This window comes from Delphinus delphis, chromosome 9 (assembly GCF_949987515.2).
Source record: "Delphinus delphis chromosome 9, mDelDel1.2, whole genome shotgun sequence".
Taxonomy (NCBI): Eukaryota; Metazoa; Chordata; class Mammalia; order Artiodactyla; family Delphinidae; genus Delphinus; species Delphinus delphis.
Genome location: NC_082691.1, coordinates 84,324,677 through 84,351,596, shown reverse-complemented (window position 1 = coordinate 84,351,596; position 26,920 = coordinate 84,324,677). Strand labels below are relative to the sequence as shown.

Below are 26,920 nucleotides of genomic sequence, written 5' to 3'. Positions count from 1 at the left end.
AACTAAGCCCGTGCGCCACAACTACTGAGCCTGCACTCTACAGCCCGCGAGCCACAACTACTGAAGCCCATGCACCACAACTACTGAAGCCTGCATGCCTAGAGCCCGTGGCTCCGCAACAAGAGAAGCCACCACAATGAGAAGCCCACGCACAACAACGAAGAGTAGCCCCCGCTCACCGCAACTAGAGAAAACCCGCACGCAGCAACAAAGACCCAATGCAGCCAAAACTAAAATAAATTTTAAAAAATATATACCATTCATAAAAAAAAAAAAGAAAGAAAGAAAAGAAAATGACTTAGAGGGTCAGTCCAAGAAGACCAACACCCAAATAACAGGAGTGCCAGAAAAGTGACAAGGAAAATTGGGGGTGTGGGAGGGGGGAATTCAAATAAATAACTCAAAAATTTTCCCAAAACTGAAAAAGGAGAATTTCTATAATGAAAGGGGCCACTAGGTGCCAGCCTAATAGATGAAAATAAACCTACATTAATACACATCACTATTAAATTTCAAAACTCTGGGGACAAAGAGATAATCCTTCAAATGTCTGGAGTGGATCAAGGAACATTTTTACAACAGTTCAAGAGTCAGAAAGATACTGAACTTCTTAAAATGAACTTCTGGAAGCCAGAAGATAATGCCTTCAAATACTACAGACCCTCTGTTTGCCTTCTCCAGAGAATGAACTTGAGAAGCAGCCAAAGTTGGGAAGGGCAGTCATCTCACTGTTCAGAGTTAGGTAGGGGGTCAGAAACCAATCCTCCTGCTTTCATTTCTACCTTCTAAAGTACCTGCTGCCTCCAATTCAGAGCCTTTTAGGGGTGCTGCAATATAAGTTTTCCCTAGTGCTGGCTAAAACTTTATTTTAGCTTTTTCAGGACTGCCAAATTGCCACTCATTTGCTTTCCAGCTTTCAAAACTGTCACTGTTGACTCCTCCCCCCTCCATCTCTTTTTCCCTCCTTGTAGACAGAGTGAAAAAGAGCTAAATCCATATTCTGTATATTGGGAGGTCAAATGATAACACCTAAAATGAACATTCAAGAGGTGGCATTATCATGTTATTCAGACATATGGAAGTAAATATCACAAGGATCATCTAAAATAAAGTGGTTGGCTCCCAGGAACAGGAAATTATGGGGTACTGAGATAGCTGCTTTAATCAACAAGACCTGTAGAACTATTTGACTTTTCAAACTATATCATGCATAATTGAGATGAAAATTAAAACTTTAAGAGCAGGGACTTCCCGGGTGGCACAGTGGTTAAGAATCCGCCTGTCAATGCTGGGGACACAGGTTCAATCCCTGGTCCAGGAAGATCCCACATGCCGCGGAGCAACTAAGCCCGTGCGCCACAACTACTGAAGCCCATGCTCCTAGAGCCCATGTTCCACAACAAAAGAAGCCACCACAATGAGAAGCCTGCGCACCGCAATGAAGAGTAGCCCCCGCTCGCCGCAACTAGAGAAAGCCCACACGCAACAACGAAGACCCAATGCAGCCAAAAATAAATAAAATAAAATAAATTAACTTAAAAAAAAGACTTTAAGAGCAGGCAAAACTATATTGTACAGAGCAGGGAATTATATACATTATTTTGTAATAACTTTTAATGGGGTATAATCTATAAAAATACTGAATCACTGTGCTGTACACCTGAAACTAATATATTGTAAATCAACTATACTTCAATAAAAAATATAATTAAAAAATTAAAAAAATAAAAGCAGACAAAAGCAATACATAGTTTATGGATGCATAGCTTCATTTGCACATATGAAAATATAAAAATGGACTGGAAGGAAACCCACTAAATTCAGACAGTTGTTTTTCTGTGGAGGAAGGGGAAAGTGGGAGGAAAAATGGGAGAGGAGTGTTGGTCAAAGGGGACTTTATAGCTAAATCTGTTACACTATATTTCTTTTTTAAAAGTAGGCTGGAAGCAAATATGATAAAATGGTTTTTTAAAAGTTATTTCTGAGTAGTGGGAATGTGGGTGTTTATTATTAGGTTGTTCTTTGTGCTTCTCTATCTTTTCAATTTCTTACATTAAAAAATGACTCACACAAGCAGAGGAAGGGTTGGGGCAGTGGACATACTACTTAAAAGAATGCACCACCTAGAGGGGTGGGATAGGGAGGGTGGGACGGAGGGAGACGCAAGAGGGAAGAGATATGGGAACATATGTATATGTATAACTGATTCTTTGTTATAAATCAGAAACTAACACACCATTGTAAAGCAATTATACTCCAATAAATATGTAAAAAAAAAAAAAGGCTATGCTTCATTTTCCTTCACTAAAGATACTGCTCAAAAGCAGTGTTTATGCAGACCTCTCAGACAAAAGAGAACATGTTAAAAAAAAAAAAAAAAAAAGAATCTGGTACCAAAAGGGGCAGGCCTCACAAGCTGGGAAGATGGATGACTGAGTTTGAGTGTAAGGGGGGCCCAATGGAGCAGCTGAGGGCAGAGCCTGCTGGAGGGCTGAAAGCACGGAGACCTCAGGGCAGCAGCACAGCCACAGGGAGTCCCCCAAACCAAGCTCCTCTTGGACCCTGAGGAGTTTCTTCCAGGGGTCTAATTCAGGAGTTTTGGTAGGAAAATGGCCACTATTGCTCAGTCCCAAGATCTGGCGCTCCTATAAAAATACTGCAATGCACAACTGGTTTGTGAGAGTGTCCACAGTCACGGATTTCCAACAGCTGCCTGTCTGCATTCACAAAAGGTGGGCTCACAGTGCCCTCTAGTGGTCACAGAATCTATCAGCCTCCACAGTCAAACTGAAGGGTAACATTTCTCAGCTTTTCAAAGCCCAGAATAAACTCCCCCAATACCCCATTCCCCATCCTTTATATAAGTAATACTACTAAAGAAAGAAGAGATGGAGGGAATTTACATGGAGATAAAAAGAAGAAAGAAAATTAACATTTCCCCTTGTTTCAGAAAAGATTAGACAACACTGATCATTTTTGTTGTTTTGCATACTGCTGTTGATAAAGGTTTAAAAATAGCTCTACTACTGAAGACATACAGATGGCCAACAGGCAAAAGAAAAGATGCTCAACATCGCTAATTATTAGAGAAATGAAAATAAAAACTACTATAAAGTATCACCTCACCCCAGTCAGAATGGCCATCATCAAAAAGTCCACAAATAGGGAATTCCTTGGAGGTCCAGTGGTTAGGACTCCACGCTTTCACTGCCAGAGCCTGGGTTGGATCCCTGGTTGGGGAACTAAGATCATGCAAGCTGTGTGGCACTGCCCCTCCCCAAATGTTTATAAACAATAAATGCTGGAGAGGGTGTGGAGAAAAGGGAACCCTCCTACACTGTTGGGGGGAATGTAAATTGGTGCAGCCACTATGGAGAACAGTATGGAGGTTCCTTAAAAAACAAAAAATAGAATTACCATATGATCCAGCAATCCCACTCCTGGGCATATATCTGTAAGAGATGAAAATTCTAATTCAAAAAGATACATGCACCCCAATATTCATAGCAGCACTATTTACAGTAGCCAGACATGGAAGCAATCTAAATGTCCATCGACAGAGGAATGAATAAAGAGGACGTGGTACATATATATACACACACACTATGGACTATTACTCAGCCATCAAAAAAGAATGAAATAATGCCATTTGCAGCTACATGGAAGGACCTAGAGATTATCATACTAAGTGAAGTAAGACAGAAAGACAAATATCAAAAGATATCACTTATATGTGGAATCTAAAAAAATGATACAAATGAACTTATTTACAAAACAGAAATAGACTCACAGACAAACAAACTTATGATTACCAAAGGGGAAAGGCAGGGGAGGGATATATTAGGAGTTTGGGATTAACAGATACACACTACCATATACAGAATAAACAACAAGGACCTACTGTATAGCACAGGGAACTATATTCAATATCTTGTAATAACCTATAATGGACAAGAATCTGAAAAAGAAATACATATATATACAACTGAATCACTTTGCTGTACACCTGAAACTAACACAACATTGTAAATCAACTATACTTCAATTTTAAAAGAAAAAAATTAGCTGTACTACTGTTGAGAGGAGCAGTGATGTCAAGAACGAACAAGATGAGCAAGCACAAGGGGATACAGGGTGGCCAGAGGGAACACAGCAGGGGAAACCTGGACAGGAGGAAAAACCAGAGGTCAGAACTGAGAGTAGAAAGAGTCTGGATTGCAGAGTCAGGAAGGCCCTGGACCCAGAGTCTGTCACTTACTAGCTATGACGTTGTGGGCAAGTCAAGTCATTTTGCTTCACTGAGCTTGTTGCTACAGAAAACTAGTTCCTCTCATCCTTCTAAATTAAACAAGAGGCAGTAGACTGCATTGGCCAAGAGCCAGGTCACTCTGGAGCCAGATGGCTCTGATGGAATCCCAGCATTATCACTTACTCTGTAGCCTCAGGCAAACTATTTTTTTTTGTAGGATTTAAAAAAAATATTTATTTTTATTTTATTTATTTTTGGCTGCATTGGGTCTTCGTTGCTGCACGCGGGCTTTCTCTAGTTGCGGCGAGTGGGGGCTACTCTGCACTGCGGTGCGCAGGCTTCTCATTGCAGTGGCTTCTCTTGCTGCGGAGCAGAGGCTCTAGGCGCACGGGCTTCAGTAGCTGTGGCACATGGGCTCAGTAGTTGTGGCTCACGGGCTCTAGAGCACAGGCTCAGTAGTTGTGGTGCACAGGCTTAGTTGCTCCACGGCATGTGGGATCTTCCCGGACCAGGGCTCGAACCTGTGTCCCCTGCATTGGCAGCCGGATTCTTAACCGCTGTGCCACCAGGGAAGTCCCTTGGGCAAACTATTGAACCATTCTGTGCCTCAGTATCTTGGGGGTGTTAACAGTGCCTCTTAGGTCTGTTGCACTGAGGTATATACTTAGGTATATGTATACACCTTATGCACTTCATACACTTAGGTATATGAAGGGCTTAGAAGAGAGCTAGCATGCATTGAGTGAGAATTAGCCATTATTAGCAGTATTATTATTACCATTATACACATGTAAAGTACCTAGAAGATGATCAGTGTTAGTTCCCTTTCCTCTTCCCCTGGAATTTGGCTCTGGGCAAATTGCTTGTGTCCCCATCACTTGAGCTACGCCCCCAAACAAGCATGGTTAATATTCCACAATACCCTCTGAATTGTCTGTGGGTACCATCCCCTTTCCTACACAGATCTCCTTTCCACAGGATCCTGAGCCTAGTTTCCAGTTTTCTACTGACATCTTTTTGGAGGAAGTGAGGCTAGCAGCCTTCTCTCAGGGAAGCCGGATTCCTCTGACTGCCCAAAGGAGGAATCTGTGGATCCAAACGCACCTGGTCCCACAGACATCCCTTGCTGAGGCAAGAGGTCCCCAGAGGGGGGCCCAGGATTGCCATGAGGAGCCATGCCCATCGACACTCCCCAGCAGGGGGACACTTGCTTCCATTCATCACTCCAGGGACAAGCTGCATGTTCTTTGCTCATTCGTCTTATGATCAATGCCCAGTGAGGCAGCTATGGCCAGAGCTTTTGTCCTTATATAGAACCAACTGGCCAGGAAGGACAGCCAGCACATTAAGCTGACATCAGCCTGACATCTGTCAGCTGTGACCTCATTAGCACCAAGCTCTTGGCCTTTCAGAATAGCTTTCAGAGGAAGTGGAAGACAAATTAGATCAGCACCAGGTAAACAGGTCAAGACGGGGCCTATGGAAAGAAGCACATCAAGAGTTTATACAAAAACCTTTTATTTACTGTTTATATTTTGTCTCCCTATCCCTACCCCCTGATCTGGAGCCCAGCCAGCTGCTAAGGCTTCCTGCTGTCTGGTTCTCGAAACTGGGGCCTCGGATGGGGGTTATGGGAGGTGGGAACTTCTTCACCCACTGGTTGTGGAAGTTGAAGGAAGCTTTTCTGCCTGGCTGAAGTGTCAGCAGCTTCCCAGGGGAGCCCCTCAAGTCAGAGGATCCATCCCCCACTGGACAGATACAGGAAAAGATAACATGCATCTCTTGGAGGCCCAGAGGCTCCCCGTCACTCACTGCTTCTATGCCACGCCAGGCTCCATAGCTGAACCGATCTCTCACCTGGAGATGGAGCCCAGCAGCAAAGGGGTGGGGTTTGGGGGCAGGACAGACAATGCTGCGATGCTGGCTCCTAATCAACAAACAGGAAACGGGAAGAGGTTGGCCTGGTTGAACTGAAATGGGAAAGGGGAAGAAGGGTGCAGGAAAACCCAGGGTGGCTTAGTGGCCTGGAGTGGAGCCAGCTGGACACTTTTATAAAGAAAGGTTACAGGCCCTTTGGGAGTAAGCACTCCCAGCCCCGCAACCACCCTGAAGAGGGGGAAAGGAGCTCTGTCCTCCCATGGACAAAGGGCTAACGACACAAGCAACACTTTTGGTCTGAGAGTGCCAGGGAAGGGCACCCAGTGGCACCGAAAAGGGCAGCCTGCCTTGCTGGTCACCACAGCCCACTCTGAGTACCATCACCCCTGCCTGCACCTTTACTGCCCACCACGAGCTCTGCATACCCCATGACCCCCACTGGAGACTGACGCTGCCAGCCAGGTGGGGCAGAAACAAGGACCCTGAGCTCCAGGGCCCCGCCCCGGGTAAGGCCTGTCCGTGGAGATGTCAGGGCTCCTTCCCACAGTCCTGCTGCCGTGAGCCAGACATACTGAACTCTCCCGGGAGGGCACTGGGCCCTCAGGTTCTCGGGAAGAGGAGACCCTGGAGAAGCACTCTCAGGCAGGAAGAAGAGCCTCCGAACGGTATTTGTTCCTCCTTCTTGTCCCAGGTCCTGCTCTCCAGGCTCAGAAGTCCGAGTCTGCGTCCATGAGTTCTGCCTCCATCAGGTTGGTGCGGGAGTGAATGGGCCCCAGCCCCTGCCGTCGGCCCTGCGCCCAGGCCATGGGGGCTGCGGCACTGGGCTCTGGGCAGAAGGGGTTGGAGACCAGGGTCCAGGCTCCCTGTCGGTAGGTTTCCCCAGCTCCCCAGGCACCCGCGGCCACCAGGCACTTCTGCCGGGGCAGCTGGGGCAGTCGAGGGACGGCACTGGAGGCAGGGGCAGGGCCCGGGGCGGGGTGGTGGAGCTCAGGGGGCGACACCAGCGGGCACACCTCCTTCTTCCTCTTCCTCCGCTTCTTCCTCCGGCCCAGGCGCTTCTCCAGCTCTGGGGAGATCTCTGCCTCAACCAGCCACAGGTTGGCTTTTTCCTCCGGGGGTACTGACAGTGGGAGAGAGAACGTGAGCCTGGGACCCTAACTCTGTCCACATCATGCCTTCTCTCCTCGGGACCCTACTCTTTTAGCTCAGGAACCCACACTTTAGATCCTCCAAGGCTTTTCCCCCCCTCCCCTGCTGGCAGCCCCTGGTACTCCAGTCCCAGGAACCTCCAGCCTCTACGTCCCCCACCTACAGAAGCCGGAACCCCATACCTGGAGTTGCCACAGGGGTGACAGACACATCCTGGGGCAGTATGGCTCCTCTCCGGGCCACCATCTTGGTGACATGCTGGGCCCAGGCAGAGGACACATCGGCCGAGGGCTCATTGAGGTCAAAGGCCAAACCCGCTGTGGGGATGGAAGGAAAGGATAAGGTACCATGACTGCCCAGGCCCCCACAATGACCGCTCCTCCCTTATTTAGCATCATTCACCATCCCCCAACCCATGGCTCCCACTCGACTTAGCACAGAAAGCCCACCCTAGTGAACACAGCAATCTCTACCCATTCCCAGTCTGAAGAGAGGGGCCTCACGAGAGGCCAGAAATCCAGTCCCTGGAACCTGACTTCCCGTAGCCCAAGGAGAACAGCTGGAGAAGATGGTTGAAGGTGAGGGAGATGAGTCCTTTGGAACCAAAGCACCAGCAAGCAAGATCCAGGGGCAGGAACAGAGAGGGGAGGGTGGCCTGGGATGGGGGCAGGGTGGGGACTGGAGGAGAACCAGTGTGTGAGAGAGAGGAGGGAGCCATTCCTCACAGCCTTCCAAGCAGTCCATGAAGCCACACCAGCCTAGAAGGAAAGTGGGAATGGGGTGGAGGCTCACCCACAGGCCCGTCGTGGGAGACAGTGTGCATGCTGAAGGAGAGCTCCTGGCCTGGGTTCTGCAGCAGCTCGCGCCGCTTGGAGAAGGCCTTGGCGATCATCTTGCTCTTCTTGATCCGTTTGGGCTCATCGTCACTCTGCCCCGTCAACCTGAGGGCAGAAAGGGTGGGGGAAGCGGCATGGAGGGGCAGCTGCTTCCCCTCAAATCTTGCAAAAAACCAGCGGATCAGTTCCATCCAGGAAAGGAGCCTCCAGACGGCCTCAAGGACCCTGAGGGGTAGAGGCCTTCTGTGCCAAAAAGGGGGCCTAGAACGCAGGGCTCCTGCGCTCCGTTCTCAAATCACTCCACTCTTAGAAGACACCGGCAGCTGGCTCAGCCCTTGGCCCATCCTCCCATGGACAGGAGGTGTCACCAGGGGGCAGTGGTGAGCCGCAGAAAAGGCAGCTTTCGGCTGCTCAGGGCAGGCCCTTAGAAATCGCACCTGCTCAAGGCTGTGCTGGGACACCTGAGACCAGACAAAGCCTAACAAATGCCGAGGCTGAGAGAACAAGGCAGCAGGGTCAGGACAGGCTGCTGCTGACCCCACCTGCACCAGGTGCGCCTCCAAATGAGCAGCGTGGCCTTGGTCCAGACCCAGGTGCTCATGGCAATGCCGGTTCCAAACATGGCAAATAGGTTGATCTTCTCCACCAGGAGGCTAGGGCGATTCTTGATCTCACAGTCGGGGATGGGTTTCTTGGTGGGCAGCCCGATGGTCACATTGGCCTGGCACCTGTGGTGAGGGGTAGGACACAGTTGAGGCCTTCTAAGTCTCCTGGGTGGGTGCCCAGACAATCAATCCAAACACTTTAGAAAGAGGGAAGCCCACAGCCCTGATGTGCAATCCTGGGTGATCATTAGAGTCACCTGGGAGCTTTTAATGACTCCTGATGCCTGGGCCACACCCCAGACAATTAAATCAAATCTCTGGGGGAGGGACATAGGCATCGGTGTGGTGTAAAGCTTCCCACACTGGAAGCTGGAGCCTTTAAGGAAGAGTTGGAAGCAGTCAGATTTTAATGAGCATTTTAACTGCTATTCTTGGTATCGGTAGGTACTGCACTTCTTTAAGCAGCTGAGATGTGTTACCTTCTCAGATTCATCCTCATTGTAACACAAAAAAGCACAGGCAAAACCAGAAAACATTAATGGGTTGTTAACCTACGGTAGAGAGGTAACTACTTCTGTGCAGGGATTTGCAAGAAGCTCTGTGAAGAGTCTATGAGAAATAGCAAGCGACTTCTGTGGCCAATGCAAGAGCCAGCTGGAGAAGCCAAAACACACGATGGCTTAACAGTTACAAACATACCAGCCAGAGAGCCTTGGGGGTGAAAGGGAAGGGTGGAGCTGGGCAGGGACCCAGAGGGCTGTCTGCCATGTTTGCAAATTACAGAACAACTATCAGCTTAAGCGCCCAGAGCAAGATGGGCAGTTTCTCTTGTCATCTGAGGCAGGGACCTGGCAGACCCCTGCTGGACAGCAGAGGAGGGTCTCCAGCTCCCACCACTGCTGCCCCCAAGCCTCCAGCCCCCCACTCACAGCACGTAGTCCCGGAAGCTGCGCTCCCACTCAGCCTGGTTGAAGAAGTCGTAGAAGTGGCAGCTGAAGGTGATGAGCACAAAGCCAAAGGCCAGGAAGCCAAAAATGCCTGCGGAGGGACAGGGGTGGGACAGGGCGTCACCAATCCCAGGTATGGAAGCAGCAGTGGGGAAGAGGGTGTTCGCCCACTTGGGCCTGAGAGACAGCTGAGTCTGGGGTGAATTTGTGCTGGGCTCAGTTTAAGAGCTGTTTTCTCTACAAACTTATGGTTACCAAAGGGGAAAGCGGGGGAGGGATAAATTAGGAGTTTGGGATTAGCAGATAGAAACTACTATACATAAAATACATTAAACAACGTGGTCCTAGTGTATAGCACAGGGAACTATAATCAATATCCTGTGATAGGGGCTTCCCTAGTGGCGCAGTGGTTGAGAATCCGCCTGCCAATGCAGGGGACACGGGTTCAATCCCTGGTCCGGGAAGATCCCACACGCTGCAGAGCAACTAAGCCCATGCACCACAAGTACTGAGCCTGCGCTCTAGAGCCTGCAAGCCACAACTACTTAGCCCAAGTGCCGCAACTACTGAAGCCTAGAGTCCGTGCTCCGCAATAAGAGAAGCCACCGCGATGAGAAGCCCGCGCACCGCAACAAAGACCCAACGCAGCCAAAAATAAAAAAATTAATTAAATAAATAAGAAATTAAAAAAAAAAGATTACATGAAAACTTAAAAAAAAAATCCTGTGATAAACCATAATGGAAAAGAATATACCTATATCTATATCTGAATCACTTTGCTGTACACCAGAAATTAATACAACATTGTAATTCAAGTATACTCCAATAAAAAAATTTTAAAAAGAACTGTTTTCTCCAAAATAAGACAAGATTTTGGAGGTGCTTAAGGCCACTCTGGGTGGGTCCCAGCAGGAGGGAAGTAGACATGAGGAAGCAGTCTAGACATGAACTTGAATTCTTCCAACTGAGAAAGAAGCTACCTTCTCCTTATTTATTTATTTTTTTTGCTACCTTCTCTTTTCAGCTGCTACCACCACTACCATCAGCACCAACACACACACACACACACACACACACACACACGGCCTTATCTTGCCTCCCTGGCTGCTAACTTGCCCCACAATGTACTTCAGCCTCCGAGACTCTTCCCCAGAGGGTGTAGTGTTGGGATGGCACTCACCCAGGCGCAGCATGGTCTCGTTGATCTTGCTGGCTGCCTTCTCGCTCAGCAGCCCAGGGTGGTTGCTCTTGATGGAGAACAGGGTCATGACTCCTGAACAGAAGGGAGATGGCAGACGTTAGTGGAGGCCAGGCCACTCTCCTGGGAGGAATAGGTGCATGGCAGGGGAGGGCCCCATGGTCCTAGAGTCCCACGTCTGATGACTTCTGGGCTGATTTAAAGCTTGGGGAACTGGAGACACTGGAGCACAGCTGGTGGCAGATGCGCCATGGGCTGGAAAGCCTTGGGCAGGGCACAGACGGTCAGTGGAGACGAAAGATGCCTCAGTCCTGGTCCGGCCTCCCCAAGTAAGGCAGCAGGTCAAAGCTATTATGATGGAAAAGGCCTAAGAAGAGACTCCAGGACAGTGCTGTCCAAGAGAAATATAATGTGAGCCACATTGACAATCTCAAATTTCCTAGAAGCCACCTTCAAAAAGTAAAGGGACACAGATGAAGCTAACCGCAATATATTTCATAAACAATAAATCATTGTTTATGACATTATCATTTCAACATGTAATCCATATAACAAATTGTTCATGAGAGAGTTTACTCCTGTATGTGCTGAGTCTTTGAAGTGCAGTGTGTATTTCATACTTAGGACACATCTCAGTCTGCATTAGTTTCAACACACGTGGCTAGTGGCTCACACTAGCCACACAGGATCACACAGATACAAAATATAAATCAGAGCCTCAGCCACTGCCAAAGAGAGGGAGACGGGGTGGGCTGAACAGAAGACTGATGGCGCTGGGGGAGGAAACTGAAGTTTACAAAGAACACTCAACGAAAATGAGCTAAGATACGGAGGCTTCGTGTGGAGGTGGCAGACTGAGACAGGGAAGTGAGGAAACAGAGAATCTGTGCATGTTGTGAAAACTCTGTGTGTGTGTGTGTGTGTGCGTGCGCACTCACACTACGAGCAGAAAGGAGAAATGAAGCTCCAAAGACCAAGCATGTGTATAAATTCAGGGCGCACGCACATGACTGAAGGCTCCCAGTTGGCCCATGCGGACAGGGTGGTTACTCAGGGTGTTCACCACACAAGGGTATCTGGCCAGGGCTGACCAGCGGCTGGAATCCAGCCCAAGCTCCACTCAACAAGCCATGAGCCCCGGCACGAAGCTGGAGTAAGGGGAGCATTTTTCTGACCCACACAAAGGTGCTGCCTGCACCACGGCCTGCCCATGGGCACCTTCCCCTTTGCACCAAGGTCCTGCATGAGGCGGCTGAGGTCCCACCTCGAAGGCAGCGGAGCTGGCAGCTCCCAGCTCCTACTTACACAGAGCAGATGCTCAGCACATTTCGCTGCCCGACCAGTCCTGACTCGGTCCTCACTCACCTCGGATGAGGAAGTAACCTCCCACAATGAGCACCAGGCCGATTGGGGCCAGCACGAAGCCAGCACGGTATCGGTAGTTCTTATAGCCCACAAAACAGATGCCGCTCACAGAGTCCCCATCCACCTAGAGCAGGAAGGGGTGGGGGGACAGAGTCAGTCACTGTCTCCCTCACCCAAGTCCGCCCCACTCAGATCCCCACCCCCTACCAGTCACTATACCTGGGCCACGGCGAGGATTGCCACAGTGAGGACAAAGGGGAGCGACCAGGTGAGGAGGTGGAAGTAGGAGGTCTTGCCCGAGAGAGGCTGGTAGGTGGTCCCCAGGGCTTTGAAGGAGGTGTGCCAGGCATAGGTGAGGACCACAAACCAGACGACGCCGGCCATCAGGGCATAGTACACGATGACGAAGATGATGACGCAGGACAGGGTCTCGTTGGAGCTGCACAGACATGTGGAGCGTCATTTGGGGCCGTCGTTCTGTACTCCCTCTACGAAGTCTCTCCACCCTGTCCCCAGTCCCCTGGCTTCTAAGGTCTGGAGGACTTCCCTAGCAGTCAGGGCTTGGAGACCAGGCTCAGGTCAGAAGTGAAGAGGATACAGAAGATGCCCCTTTGAACAGATGCAAACAGTCCAGGCTCTAATGCTGGAGACCTTGGGTGCAACAAGGCAAAGCTGAATCCCATGCTGAACTCTCCGTTTCAAGACCTACCTGCCCCTTTTGTGGAAAACGCACATCAGCCTCTTCCCCTCACCCTCGCCTCTGGGTCCGCAAGACACCTACGTGGGCTCCCCAAGCCTCATGGTGCCATCAGCGCGGCAGACGATCTCCCGGCGGGCGCCGTCCATGAACTGGGCCAGCCAGCCAATGCTGCCCACGAAGAAACACGCGTTGACGTAGAAGAGAATGACAGCAGGGTAACGATTGGAATTCCGCCAGTCAGCCACAAATGTGGCCTAGAAGAGAGAAGTGGGGCCCATTCTGTGAGGTCAGGGTTATTCTGCTGCCCTTATCTGAACCCCCGGACCCCTCTTATCGCCACCCTTCCCCGAGGACCCCTGCCAAGTCCTCCGCCCCGCTCTCCCAGAGCCCAGCCTCTCTCAGTGACAATCGGCTCCCTTCGTACTTTATAGGCTGCCTGAGGGTCCTTGGCCCTGCCGTCCCCCTGACCCTCCACCCACGGGCCTGCCTCCCGCTGACCAGGGTGAAGAGAGTGCAGAGGCCCGTGACAGCCCCGAAGGCCGCGATGTAGCTGTGCATGTCCTGGTGCTCGGCCTCGGTGAAGAGCGGGTTCTGGCACTGGATCCCACAGCCCTCCACGTCCTCGTACCAGCTCTTGGGGTTGTCAGTCCGAACCAAGGGAGCCTCACATTGGCCCGAACTGTTGAACTTGATGTTCTGCACCTCATTCTGGCAATGAGAGAAGAGGAGAAAGCGCATAGGGGAGCGGTAGGCTCAGGTGACCTTTGGTTTAATAAGAGGCGTGAAGGTAGCGTGGCAGAGAGGCCAAGAGCACAGGCTCCGCAGACAACCTTCCAGCATTTGAATCCTAGCCTTGCCCCTCGTGACTGCACAGCCTGGGGCAAATTATTTGACCTCTCTGCTAGCTCAGTTTCCTGATCTATAGGATAGCAATACTTCATGGTGTGGTCTAAGGGTTAAGTGAATAAATAAATGTAAGATGTTTACAATAGTATGTGGAAGGTAATAAATAATAATAATTAGTATTACTACCATCATCATCATCATTATTAATGTGCTGTCCTTCATCACCCAGAACTAGATCACACCCCGTCTTGGTGTCTCTTAGCTGTTTTACACGTGCAAGCCTTGACTCCCTAAATACACAGTAAACTTCCTGAGCACAGGTTTGTCATTCACGACTCCTGTAACTCCCCATCACCTAACAGAGCGGGTGCTCAAAAATCTTTTTATAAATAGATCATCCCTAATAGACTGGTTCAGCTCGGCGAGCTTCAGTTTGGGCCTGTGGCTCACTGACGCCATGGCTGTAGACTTGGGATCTCCCAGAAGAGAAGGCGCTGAGCTCCTCTGCCCCTGCTGGGCCCTGTCCCGTGCCTGGTCCTGCCCAGCCCAGACCCTGCCCCACAGAGCACTTACCGGGCAGCCCTCGGGGAAGTGGTCGGGGGTGCAGCGCAGAAAGTCGGGCCAGCCCCGCTCCCTCTCCACGATGGCACAGGGGCCACGGGTGGCCTGGCAGAGGGTGCGGCTGGGCAGTTCCACCCGGTTGTTCTCACACTTTGGCATGTACACAGCACACAGCAGGGGCTGGATCACTGCCCAGCAGCGGGGGGCGTTCCGGAGGCCTGGGGGTAGCGACAGCGTGGACACATTGCAGTGAAGACCCCTCAGCACTCTGACCCACAGACAGACATAGCTGCACCGCTGTTCCCCGGGTCTAAGGCATCTCTCTTTGCCACGCTGCAGGCCATGACTGCTCAGGACGGCCAGGCACGGCGTTTCTCAGCAGGGCATTTAGGCTTGACCGTGCTTTGCGCTGCAGGAGTGTCCCAGGTACCGCAGGACATCTGGCATCCCTAGACCCTGCCCACTAAATGCCAAGAGAACCCCTAAGTCCTGGTGACAGCCAGAAAATGCTCCTCACCCCTCCCACTCCAGGGTGGGGATTGGAAGAGGCCTGAAGAGGGACATCTGGGACACTGGTGATGTTCTATTTCTTGATCTGGTTCTGGTTTCATGGGTGATTTACTTTGTGAAAATCAAACTGTGCACTTTTCTCTGTGTATATTACAATTCAATTAAAGTTCTTAAGAAACAGCCCCCATTTCCAAATGCCCCGCTAACGGAGTGTTAGCACCTCTGGCTGAGAATCCCAGGTCAATTTACCTTTTACTTTTTCAGGGACATTGTTAAAACCTTCTACATTCCACAGGGAAGGAGTGTTGTGGGACCCACCCTCACAGGGCCCGTGGACCAGGACCAGGAAGTGCTTCCCCTTGCCCAGACCCCAGGACCCTTGTTCCTCTTACCAAGCTGAGGTGAGACAGAGAACAGGTTGGAGCTTAAGAAGAGGTAGTCAGGGGAGCCAGGTACTCCGAAGCCAGAGGAGGAAACAGGAAATCAGATGGAGAGAAACAGAGGAGGCTGTGTCCAGTGCACGGGGAGGAAAGATGTTGTCAGCCAGAAAGAAACAGGTGGAGGTCTCCCAGCACCCCTACCCCAGTCCAGGCCTCTACCCTGCTCTCCCTGTGGCTGGGCTCACTCAGCATTCTACCCCCTTCGCCCCTCCTGAATCACCCCTGCTTCAGGAACACCTATTTCCCAAACAAGAAGTTGTATTAGGAGAAGCTTCTGAGGATGTGAGAGCCAACGTGGGTAACTGCCCAGGCTGGGGGTGGTGTGAGCAGGTAACTGCTCTTTTGGGAGGAAGGTAATATAGCAGAGGGATAAGGAGCATGGACACTGCAATTAGCCTGCCTGGGTCCAATTCGTGGCTCTATCATTTCCTGGCTGTGTGATCTTAGACAAATTACTCTATCTCTAGCCTCAGTTTCCTCATCTGTGAAATGGAGATAATATTGAATAGACTTACCTTGTGGAACTGTGGTGTAGAGTGAGATAATGCATCAAATGTGCTTAGCCCAGACCTGTCACGTACTAAGCACTCAGGAGACATTAGCTGTTACTATTAGTAATCTGAGGCCTCTGACCGTTCACAGCTCTCACTAGACAAAACCTATTCCAAGGGTGCAGAGCAAGTTCCTGTCACTTAAGAAGCAATGCCCTTGGGCAACGGTTCTGAGACCTGACTCAAATCCGAATCACCTGGGGGACCTTTATCACTCTAGATGGAGAACTCAGTCTCAAAGATTTTGGCTGACACGGTGTGGGTGGAGGACACAGCAGTGGTTGCCAGGGGCTAGGGTAGGAGAGGGCTCTGCCTACTAAGGGGCAACACGAGGGAACCTTTGGGGGTGATGGGACTGTTCTCTATCTTGTATGTAGTGGCTGCATCCAGAATTCTATGCATTTGTCTAAACTCATAGAACTGTGACAAGAAAGAAAAAGTGAATTTTACTGGATGTTTAAGCAATATATTTTAAATGCGGACGGGCTCCCTCGAGTAATAGGTATTTTAGAGGAACAACAGGCAGATGCTTAATAAAAATATTGTGAGGACTTCCCTGACGGTCCAGTGGTTAAGAGTCCGCCTTCTGGGACTTCCCTGATGGTCCAGTGGTTAAGAATCTGCCTGCCAATGCAGGGGACACGGGTTCCACCCCTGGTCCTGGAAGATCCCACATGCCATGAGGCCACTAAGCCTGTGCGCCACAACTACTCAGCCTGCGCTCTAGAGCCTGTGAGCCACAACTACTGAGCCCACGTACCACAACTGCTGAAGCCCACATGCCTAGAGCCCGTCCTCCACAACAAGAGAAGCCACTGCAATGAGAATCCCACGCACCGCAACAAAGAGTAGCCCCCGCTCGCTGCAACTAGAGAAAGTCCACGTGCAGCAGTGAAGACCCAGCACAGCCAAAAATAAATAAACAAATAAATAAATAAATTTATTTTTTTAAAAAAAGAATCCGCCTTCCAATGCAGAGGACACAGGTTTGATCCCTGGTCGGGGAACTAAGATCCCACATGCTGCGGGGCAACTAAGCCCGAGCGCCTCAACTACAGATCCCGCGTGCTGCAAACTACAGAGCCCACGTGCTCTGGAGCCCGTGAGCCAAAACTAAAGAGAAGCCTGCGCGCCGCAATGAAGATCCCGCGTGCTGCAACTAAGATCCAACACGGCCAAAAATAAAATAAAATAAATTAATTAAAAAATAAATTTTTTTAAAAAATATTGTGGAATATGGGCTGGCCTTAGTGACTTGCTCGACCAATAAAATGTGGTGGAAGTGACGTTCTCAGACTTTCAAGCCTGGATAATAATAAGAAGCCATTTGGCTTTTGCCTGGGTCTCTCTTGGAACACTTGTTCTTGGATCCCAGTTGCCATGAAATAAGACCAACTATCCCGAGGCTGTCCTGCTGGAGAGGCCTGGTGGAGAGACCACATAGAGAGGCCCTGGGACCAAAAGAAGAAAGAGAAAGAAATGCTGGGTTTTTCAAGTTCCCAGCTTTTCCAGTTACCCCAGTGAAAGCCAAGCCATCCCTGCTGAGTGCTGTCCAGACTGCAGATTCATGGGCAAAAGGAATGTTCTTGTTTTAAGCCACCAAGATTTGAAGTGGTCTGTAATATAGCAATAAATAACCAGAACACACATACACACTCACACACAAACAACATTGTGTTATTTTTCTGGAATTTGTGATAATTATCTGCTTTTTGAACGTGTAATTTGTTTTTCTTTTTATCTCATTTTAAATATTGTTTTGTAGTTTAAAAATAAATCACCCAAGGAAAAAATAGATTATTCAATAAATATTAAAAGACAACTGAGGAGGCATCGAGGGAAAAAATAAGTTGAATCCTTACCCCATTTCTTTTTTTTTTTTTTTTTTTTTGCGGTACGCCGGCCTCTCACCAATGTGGCCTCTCCCGCCGCAGAGCACAGGCTCCGGACGCGCAGGCTCAGCAGCCACGGCTCACGGGCACAGCTGCTCCGCGGCATGTGGGACCCCCCCAGATCGGGGCATGAACCCGTGTCCCCTGCATCGGCAGGCGGACTCTCAACCATTGCGCCACCAGGGAAGCCCCTTACCCCATTTCTTACATAAAAATACATTCCAGATGAATCAAAAATAACTACATTATTTTAAGAAATCAGAGTACTAGAAGAAAAAGTGGAAAATGTTGTTTTAAATCTTTGAGTGGAGAATGCATTTTGAAGTATGACACAAAACTCAGAAGTTTTGAAATAAAAGATTTAAAGAAAAGACTTCAGAAAAATAGAAAAATTCAGTAGGGTAAAAAACGAACAAGATCATAAGAAAAGCAACACACTGAGAAAATATATTTCCAATACGTATCACAGGTAAAGAATTACTTTCCTTGCATGCATAAAGCTCTTCCAAATCAATAAGAAATTCATAATCCTATAGAAAAATGGGCAAATGACAAACAACAGAAGATACAAATGGCCTTTAAAAACATAAAGAGATGTTCAGTCTCACTCATTAAATGTGAAATAAAACTACGATGACATATAACTTTTTAACCTTTAGAAGGATAAACATCAAAACATTTGAAAATGCTGTACTGGCAAGAGTCGGGGGGAAACTGGCACTTTTGTATATTTTTAGTAGGACTAGAAATTAGTTAACATTTGTGGAGACTATTTGACATTAGCTGTAAAATGTTATACTAGCAATTCCACTTCACACGTTCACAAAAATCGTATATAAGATTATTCATTGCAGTACTGTTTATAATAACAAGAGTAGAAACGTCCTTAATATTTATCCATCAATAGTAGACCCACTAAATAAAATATCACACATCAATATTAAATAGCACACTATCCAGGGTTGAATTATTTGCAATGAAATGGAACAATCTCCAATATGTCTTGTTTAATGGGTGCAGCTGAGTGGAGAACAGCCTGGAGAGCTGTACTGGTTATGGGAGGAAAAAAGAATAAGGACACATCTACATTTGTCCATATGTTAGATATCAATAAAAGAATACACACAAGGGCTTCCCTGGTGGCGCAGTGGTTGAGAGTCCGCCTGCCGATTCAGGGGATACGGGTTCGTGCCCCGGTCCGGGAACATCCCACATGCTGCGGAGCAGCTGGGCCCGTGAGCCATGGCCGCTGAGCCTGCGCGTCTGGAGCCTGTGCTCCGCAACGGGAGAGGCCACAACAGTGAGAGGTCCGCGTACCACAAAAAAAAAAAAAAAAAAAAAAAGAATACACACAAACCAGTGTTGGTGGTTGCCTGTGGGAAGGGAAATGGGTAGCTGGAAACAGAAGTGGAAGGATTTAACTTTTGCTACTTTAGAATTTTGTACTATGTTCGTATACTACCTATTTTATTAAAGTAATTAAACTTAAAAAATAAATATGCAAGTTACTGGGATGCAGGAAGCTCCGCAGTGAAGAAAAGGGAATGAAACTGGAAACAAGAAGAAAGGGGACATCAGCTTTATCTGTTTCGTTTTCTTTCTTTTTCTATTTCTGTCTTTTTTTTTTTTTTTTGGCTGCAAGTCTTAACCACTGGACCGCCAGGGATTTCCCTTGTTTTATTTCTTTAATAAAATATGAAACAAAAAGAAAAAATACAGACACAGGTGTTATATTAGTCTCTGCATTTTTCTACATTTATACACTTTAAAAATAACATTTGCCACAATTTTTTTTTTTTTTTTTTTTGCGGTACGCGGGCCTCTCACTGCTGTGGCCTCTCCCGTTGCGGAGCACAGGCTCCGGACGCGCAGGCTCAGCGGCCATGGCTCAAGGGCACAGCCGCTCTGTGGCATGTGGGATGTTCCCGGACCGGGGCACGAACCCGTGTCTCCTGCATCGGCAAGCGGACTCTCAACCACGGCGCCACCAGGGAAGCCCCACAATTTAAACTTTAAAAACGAATTTTTTTATGTGTGATTCAGATGATCAGTCAAGTTGAAAACTGTTGTTCCAAGAATGGTTTAGCATTAGAAAATTTCATCAGGACCTCCCTGGTGGCGCAGTGGTTAAGAATCCACCTGCTAATGCAGGGGACATGGGTTCGAGCCCTGTTCCAGGAAGATCCCACATGCCACGGAGCAACTAGGCCCGTGCGCCGCAACTACTGAACCCACGTGCCACAACTACTGAAGCCCATGCGCCTAGAGCCCGTGCTCCACAAGTGAAGCCACCACAATGAGAAGCCTCACACACCCCAATGAAGAGTAGCCTCCGCTCACTGCAACGAGAGAGAGCCCGCGCGTAGTAACAAAGACCCAACACAGCCAAAAATAAATAAATAAATTTTTAAAAAAGAGAACATTTCATCAATGCAATTTACCATGTTAACAGATTAATGAAGAAAAAAATCATATGATCATCTCAATAGATACAGAAAAAGTAGTTGATAAAATTCAGTGTCCATCCATGATAAAAATAATAATTGGCAAATTAGGAATAGAAGAGAATTTCCTTAATCTGATAAAAATATTTATAACTACGAGACCTACACCAAACATCATATTTAATGGTGAAAGGTAGAAAAGCTTTCTCTTTAGAATGAAGAAAATGTCAAGGATGAAAGATGCTACTATTTTTAAAAATATATTTTTTTATGTGGACCTTTTTTTTAAGTCTTTATTGAATTTGTTACAATATTGCTTCTGTTTTATGTTTTTGGTTTTTTGGCCACGAGGCATGTGGGATCTTAGCTCTCCAACCAGGGATCAAACTCGCATCCCCTGCACTGGAAGGTGAAGTCTTAACCACTGGACCTCCAAGGAGGTCCCAGTGCTGCTACTATTACCACTTCTTTTTTTTTTTTAAATGGCCATATTATTTTATTTTTGGCTGCGTTGGGTCTTCGTTGCTGCACGCGGGGTTTCTCTAGTTGCGGCGAGCAGGGGCTACTCTTCATTGTGGTACATAGGCTTCTCACTGCGGTGGCTTCTCTTGTTGTGGAGCATGGGTTCTAGGTGCACGGGCTCAGCAGACACCTCCAGGACATTGTTAACTACAAGTGGTAGGGCTTCCCTGATGGTCCAGTGGGTAAGAATCCACACTCCCAATGCAGGGGGCCTGGGTTCGAGCCCTGGTCAGGGAACTAGATCCCACATGCATGCCACAATTAAGAGATCCCGTGTGCCGTAATTAAGAGATCCTGCGTGACGCAACTAAGACCTGGCGCAGCCTAAATAAATGAACAAATATTTTTAAAAAATGTTTAAGAACAGCAAAATAGATAAATAAATTGTGATGTATTCTACAATGGAATACTATTCAGCAATGAAAAATAAGCTGCAACAACATGGATGAATTTTACAAAATAATGTAGAGCAAAAGAAATGACATAAAAGAATACACACAGCATGATTCCACTTGTATGAAGTTCAAAAACATGCAAAACTGAAATACACTGTTTAGGGATTCCAAAACTAGATGGTAAAACTATGGAGGAAAGAGGAAACAATTATCAAAAACATCAGGGCATTGGTTACTTCTAGAAGAGGAGGGAGGGGGATGTGATTGGAAAAAACAAAGAGGGAGCTCCTGGGGGGGCCCCACCATCACTTGACTCAGGTGTCACTTTATAATTATTTGTTATTTAGTACCTCTGTGTCTTATTCGCCTTCTGTATACATGCTACATTTCACAATTAAAAACTTAACAATCTGATGCAAAAATGAAAACTTGGGCCCATGGGTATTTCTCTGTATTTTTATACTTTCTAAAAATGTATACTTTTAGAATGATTCTGATCATCAGCCAGGTTTGAGAACAGCTCTAAGGAAATTCTTCCTGATCTGCCCCTGCAAACAACCTACCATCACCAACAACAGACCTCCTCTCAGTCTCTCATCTAAGTGTCTGGGAGGCAAATGAGAAACTCCTCCCAGCTTCTCCAGCTCTTTCCCACTGGCTGCCCCCGGCTGGATGACAGGGCCGCACACCCCTGTGCGCACACACAGCACAGCATTCGTCAAAGAGGCTACGTGCTGGCTCTCAGGGACCTGTTTCTCTTGCCAGCCGCAGGTCTCTCTGCTTTCTTGCCCCATTTACCAAACCAACCAGATTTGGCTGAAGGTGGACCATGGCCTGGATAGTATGTTTGTCTGGGCAGCTTGGAATGCCTGAGAGGAGACATTTCAAGCTATCCTGGGGAAAGATGCTGAGTGCCCGAAGAAGCCCAAGTCGAGAGAGTGGAAAGATATAGGAGAGACAGACCTGAGTTCTATATAAACCTAGAAATTGGCCCAACCTCAGCTGCAGACTTCCTCACTTGATGGCATCCTTCCAAAGGCTCAGCAATCTAGGCTGAGGAAGCTCATAGTGGGTACCTCTCTTCAGCAACTCTTATTCCAGATCTGCTGGGAACCTCCACATAGACCTTCCAATGAAGGCCTCTAATTCACATGGCCCATACTTTCTTCCTAAACCTCCTCCTTCTCTAGCATTCTCCAGCTTAGCGAAAGGGAATGATACCACCTTCCATCCAAGCCTAAAACCTGGGTCCTCCAGCTCTCTCATCAGCAAGTCCCATCGGTTCTACCTCTGAAGCTCCGGGATCTGACCACTTCCTCCAAGCTGTTACTCCAGTCCTGACCGCCATCATCTCTCAGCTGGACTACTTCAACCATCTGCTAAACAAGCAAACAGGCTCCAGGATTTCCCTTCTCCTGTGGCTTCTTCACACAGTAGTCAAGGAGATCGGTCTAAAATGCAAACATGATTACATCTCTCTCTTGCTTAAAAGCCTTCAGTGGCTCCATACTATCTTCTGGAAAACAACCAAATTTCCAAATATGGGGTATGAATCCCTTTATTTTCTAATTCTCTAGGTCTTATCTCTTATAATCCTATCCCTCAAATGCTTTGATCCAGCTCTGCTGAAATTTTTATACTTCCTTAAAAGTACCAAGCCCTCTCACCTCTACACCTTTGTGCATGCTATCCCCTCCTCCTATCCTTCCCACCCAAATCTTCCTTGGCCCCAGTAATTCCTACTTATTTCTCAGGTTGTGGGTTAAATGTCAGTTCCTCTGGGGGTCTTCCCTTGCGCCCCAGAGTCCTTTGTGTTCATTCAGCATCCCACCTGGTCACAATACCTCTCAGAGGTGTTGCTAAAGCCTGTTTAATTATCTGTCTTCGGATCCTGTCTGAATTCTTTGTCTATTTTTTTTTTCGGTATTCTTTGCCTTTATCTGCCCCAGAACCTGATCCAGAATGACATATAGCAAGCACCCGACACCTAACTGAACGTGGACAGCTGTGTACTCAGAACTCTGAGACTTTTAAAAAAGTAAAGAAGTCTCTACTTTCAAAAGTTTACAGATGAAGACAACCTAAATCATCTTCACCCACAAAAACACCTCCAAGGGCCAGATGACACTGACCACGTCCAAAGCCAAATCAAGACCACCAGCTCAGGCCAGGAAAAATCACTAGCCAGAACCCCCCAGCAGAAGGCTTGTCTGTGATTCTCACACTCGGCTCCAGTTCACTACCCACCCACTGACCCAGCTGGCACCAACTCCTGCTTCTGGCCCTACTTCATATAAAACATCCAGCAGAAAGACCAGACGCAGAAAAAGAACACCCAGAACATATATGGGAATGGGACTGAGCTGAGGGATGAAGGGTGGCAGCAGAGAAGAGCTCAGAATGAACTAAGGACCAGGGTTCAGGGCCGGCACCCCTGCAGGACCCTGCCCCACCAGAGCCACAGCTAGTGAGGTTCGAACCCACACAGCCAGCGGATGGTTCTGACTCCTCAACTTTCCTGCCAAAACCACTTATGCCTGCTCAGCAGCTGCTCTCAGGAGTATGGGCTGGAGAGAGGTTCATACCCTTTCTGCCTGATTTGATGGAAACTACAGAAGGGCAGCATCACACATGCACTTAATTTAGGAGAATTCGACCATGGGCCCCTGCAAAATAAATAAATAAAAAGAGAGAGACAGAATGAACACACATTCTCTCATAGTGTGAACAACTCAGAACTGGGTGAGATTCTAGTGCCGAGACTTTTTTTTTTTTTTAACAGGAATATTTATTTATTGGTTGCATTGGGTCTTCGTTGCTGCACGCAGGGTTTCTCTAGTTGCAGCGAGCAGGGGCTACTCTTCGCTGCAGTGCGCAGGCTTCTCATTTGAGGTGTCTTCTCTTGTGGCGGAGTACGGGCTCTAGGTGTGCGGGCTTCAGTAGTGGTGGCACGTAGGCTCAGCAGTTGTGGTTCACGGGCTCTAGAGCACAGGCTCAGTAGTTGTGGCTCACAGGCTTAGCTGCTCTGCGGCATGTGGGATCTTCCCAGACCAGGGCTCGAACCTGTGTCCCGTGCATTGGCAGGCGGATTTCTTAACCACTGCGCCACCAGGGAAGTCCTAGTGCTGAGACATTTAGATTTTCCATACAGCTGGCTCCTAAACTCAAAGAAACCTTGTTTATACCTTTCTTTTGTGTATTTTTAAAAATCCTTTCCCTCTTCTGCTCTTTTGCATTTATGTAATTTTAAAAAGTAAAATTATATTTTCTATGTATGCCCCTTCTTATATATTGTACATTACTATATGTTGCACATTCATACAAACATATTACCATAAAAGAGTATGTATGCAAAATCACATAGACCTTATGTTGTGGCCATTTATGGATTTTTCAAAGCTACTGTTGATTACACATGGTTTCTGCCTACATGTTGACTTTAGAACCTGATACCCACAAAGGATGTGGCTCCACCATGGGTACCATCCTCCAGGTTCTTCCTCTGGCATCTGTACCAAGCCAGGAATGACATGACTTTGTCCAACATCCGGCAAAGACTCTGAGAACTCTAGTGGCCAACCTGACAATGACAGGCAGCCTACAAACACTCCCCTATCAGGATCCTTACCCATCCCTGGGGCAGAACTGAGATGTGGGGCATCCAAGGCCTATCAAAAGACTGAGGGTTGCCAGGTCTGCTCCTGCCTTTTGATTTTATTTCCTGTTTCTTCAAGGACAATTTTGGAGTCACCCTAGCTACAAGCAAGGGGTGGCAAGGCCAGTTCCCTCCCCTTCTCTTTAGGTTCCCAGCCCAGAAGAGTGACAGGTGGGGAGCTAATCCACTCCACACTGCTAAAGAAGGACCTGCTTGGGTTCAGTCTGCATTTTTTCAGGCTGGGTCATAATCTCACCATGAGGTGAGGGTTCTGGGACCTCAGACCACCATGAAAGTATCCAGGGGGCTCTAGACATCCCACACTTAAGTGTCCTTCCTCAGCCCAGACCAGCCTGAGGGTCCAAACTTCCAAGGAACCCACAAATGATCATTAGAATAGTCTCATTCCTTCACAACCTCAGACAAGGAACCGAGTCCCCATTTTTCAGATGAGGAAACTGAAATCTCCTGTCAAAGCAAGACACGATCACTGGACTTCTGTCTCCCAAAACAAGATTTCTGGAACTTTCTGGTTACCTTTTAATTACTTATCACCAGGGGTTTCTTACCCTTCACAAATTTCACTCAGTTCTTTCCCCCACCCTCTCCCTCAATGCCTAAATCTTCTACCCCCATCTTCCCTTTTTCCTGCCAATTCGATTTCCCAGTTTCTTCTCCAAGGTCTAAACACCTCCTTGAATTCCCGAGGACCCCGCTTCCATAGTGGCACCTACGTGGAGCATCTCCTTTTCTTAAAAAAAAAAAAAAAAGTCCTTTACTGTGGCTTAGAGCCACCATCCCCCTCGCTCTTGGGCCCCTCATTCCCCCTTTTCCTTTGCAAACCCACCCTGCTCAGGCCTTTGTGATCCGCTTCCTCAACTTCCTCGCCCTCCCGCCTCATCACCGACGGTCCCATCCTGCATACAGCCTGCCCCCAAAGTTTCAGAATCCGTTCTTGCAACTCTCCCGGGCGCTGCTCCCGCCCTCTCAAAAGCTCAGTCTTGAGCCTATTCTTTCCGAGAATCCCCGCATCCCATCACCACAGCCCCCGCTCCGGCTCCCGCGCGCTTACCCGACCAGAGCACCAGCTTGCCGTGCGCTTCCTCCTGGGAGTCCGAGTCCCCGGCCAGCAGAGTGGAGGTGGCCCCGTAGGGCAGCGCCGAGCCCAGACACACGTTGTAGCGCAGTGGCTCGCAGGGGGCGGCCCGGCCGCAGTGGCTCAGCAGCGGCGGAGGGCCGGTCACGGCCGCGCTCCTTCTCGCGCTCCCGCCCGCGCTCCGCGGCCCAGGCCGGGTCGCGTTCCCGCTCAAGGCCGCCCCCCGGCCCGGGCCCCCCAGCAGCAGCAGCAGCAACAGCCCCAGGAGCAGGAGCGCCGGCCCCCGTGCGAGGCGGTCAGCGGCCATGGCCAAACCCGCCAACTCAGCAGAAGCCCTGGAGCCCCCGCCCGCTCTCCGGAGCCCCCAGGCCACACGCGCAACCCTTGGGGCCTCGGGGGCAGCTCAGGCGACCAGTGCGCCCCGCGAGTCCGGTGCCGGGCCCCCCCGGACGCTCTGCGCGCCGCGGGCCCTAGGCGCCCAACTTCGCAAACTTTGGAACCCGGGGCCCATGTTGGGCGGTGGAGGCTCGGGCCGGGATGCACAACTCTCTACCCCTTCCCCTGGCAATCCTAGTTATCTTCAGCTGCGGGAGCCCCCTGGGCCCCCAATCTCTAGCCCCATTCCTTCTCCCACCATTAAAACCACCTCCCGGCCCCGCGATGGAGGCCAGGCGCGGGCCGGGAGTGCTGGACTAGGTTCCCGGCTCCACCCTCGCGCCAGCCTACGGCCCAGACGCCCACTTGGCTGCACTGTGCCGCAGCCCCGGGACTCTCCCCGCCAACTACCCGGCTCCTTTGTTGCTCTAGCTCGCTCGGCTCTCTGGAATGCACGGGCCTCGCCGGGCCAAGCCCGGCCCCCCCTTCTTCTACGGCTGGGGGAGGGACTGGCCGAGGGAGGGAAGAGGAGGAGCTCGAGCTTCAGCGTCCCGGGCGCCCGGAGAGGCCCGGACCAGGGGCTCTGGTGACCCCGCCACTGCCTCGGGTCAAGAGATGGGTGGAAATTGTGGCCAGTAGTTGCCACAAGACTCAGCAGGCACCTTGATTGGCCTGAGGATCGTTCAGCCCGGCCGCCTGCAGGGAG

At 49.1% G+C, this 26,920-nt stretch overlaps 1 protein-coding gene across 1 annotated transcript; it reads right to left on the bottom strand.

Annotated features, from left to right (window-relative positions):
- Positions 1 to 5,762: 5,762 nt before the first annotated feature.
- SMO (smoothened, frizzled class receptor) lies at positions 5,763 to 26,666 on the bottom strand. The gene is made up of 12 exons (XM_060020867.1): positions 25,816 to 26,666; positions 14,347 to 14,552; positions 13,426 to 13,635; positions 13,009 to 13,181; positions 12,447 to 12,666; positions 12,228 to 12,351; positions 10,845 to 10,937; positions 9,647 to 9,755; positions 8,655 to 8,840; positions 8,069 to 8,217; positions 7,459 to 7,593; positions 5,763 to 7,247 (listed from the first exon to the last, which is right to left on the bottom strand). Exons 1-12 carry the CDS (start codon positions 26,144 to 26,146, stop codon positions 6,835 to 6,837), a joined length of 2,349 nt encoding a protein of 782 aa, XP_059876850.1. The 5' UTR covers positions 26,147 to 26,666; the 3' UTR covers positions 5,763 to 6,834.
- Positions 26,667 to 26,920: the final 254 nt, after the last annotated feature.

What these genes read in the sequence shown, in the direction of transcription:
- SMO (XM_060020867.1), bottom strand. Translation starts at nt 26,146, where the DNA reads ATGGCCGCTGACCGCCTCGCACGGGGGCCGGCGCTCCTGCTCCTGGGG. An exon ending in TCTGCACTCTCTTCACCCTG is followed by an intron (nt 13,182 to 13,425) that starts GTCAGCGGGAGG and finishes TCTCTCTTCTAG; the next exon opens with GCCACATTTGTGGCTGACTG. An exon ending in AGGTTACTTCCTCATCCGAG is followed by an intron (nt 10,938 to 12,227) that starts GTGAGTGAGGAC and finishes CCTTCTGTTCAG; the next exon opens with GAGTCATGACCCTGTTCTCC.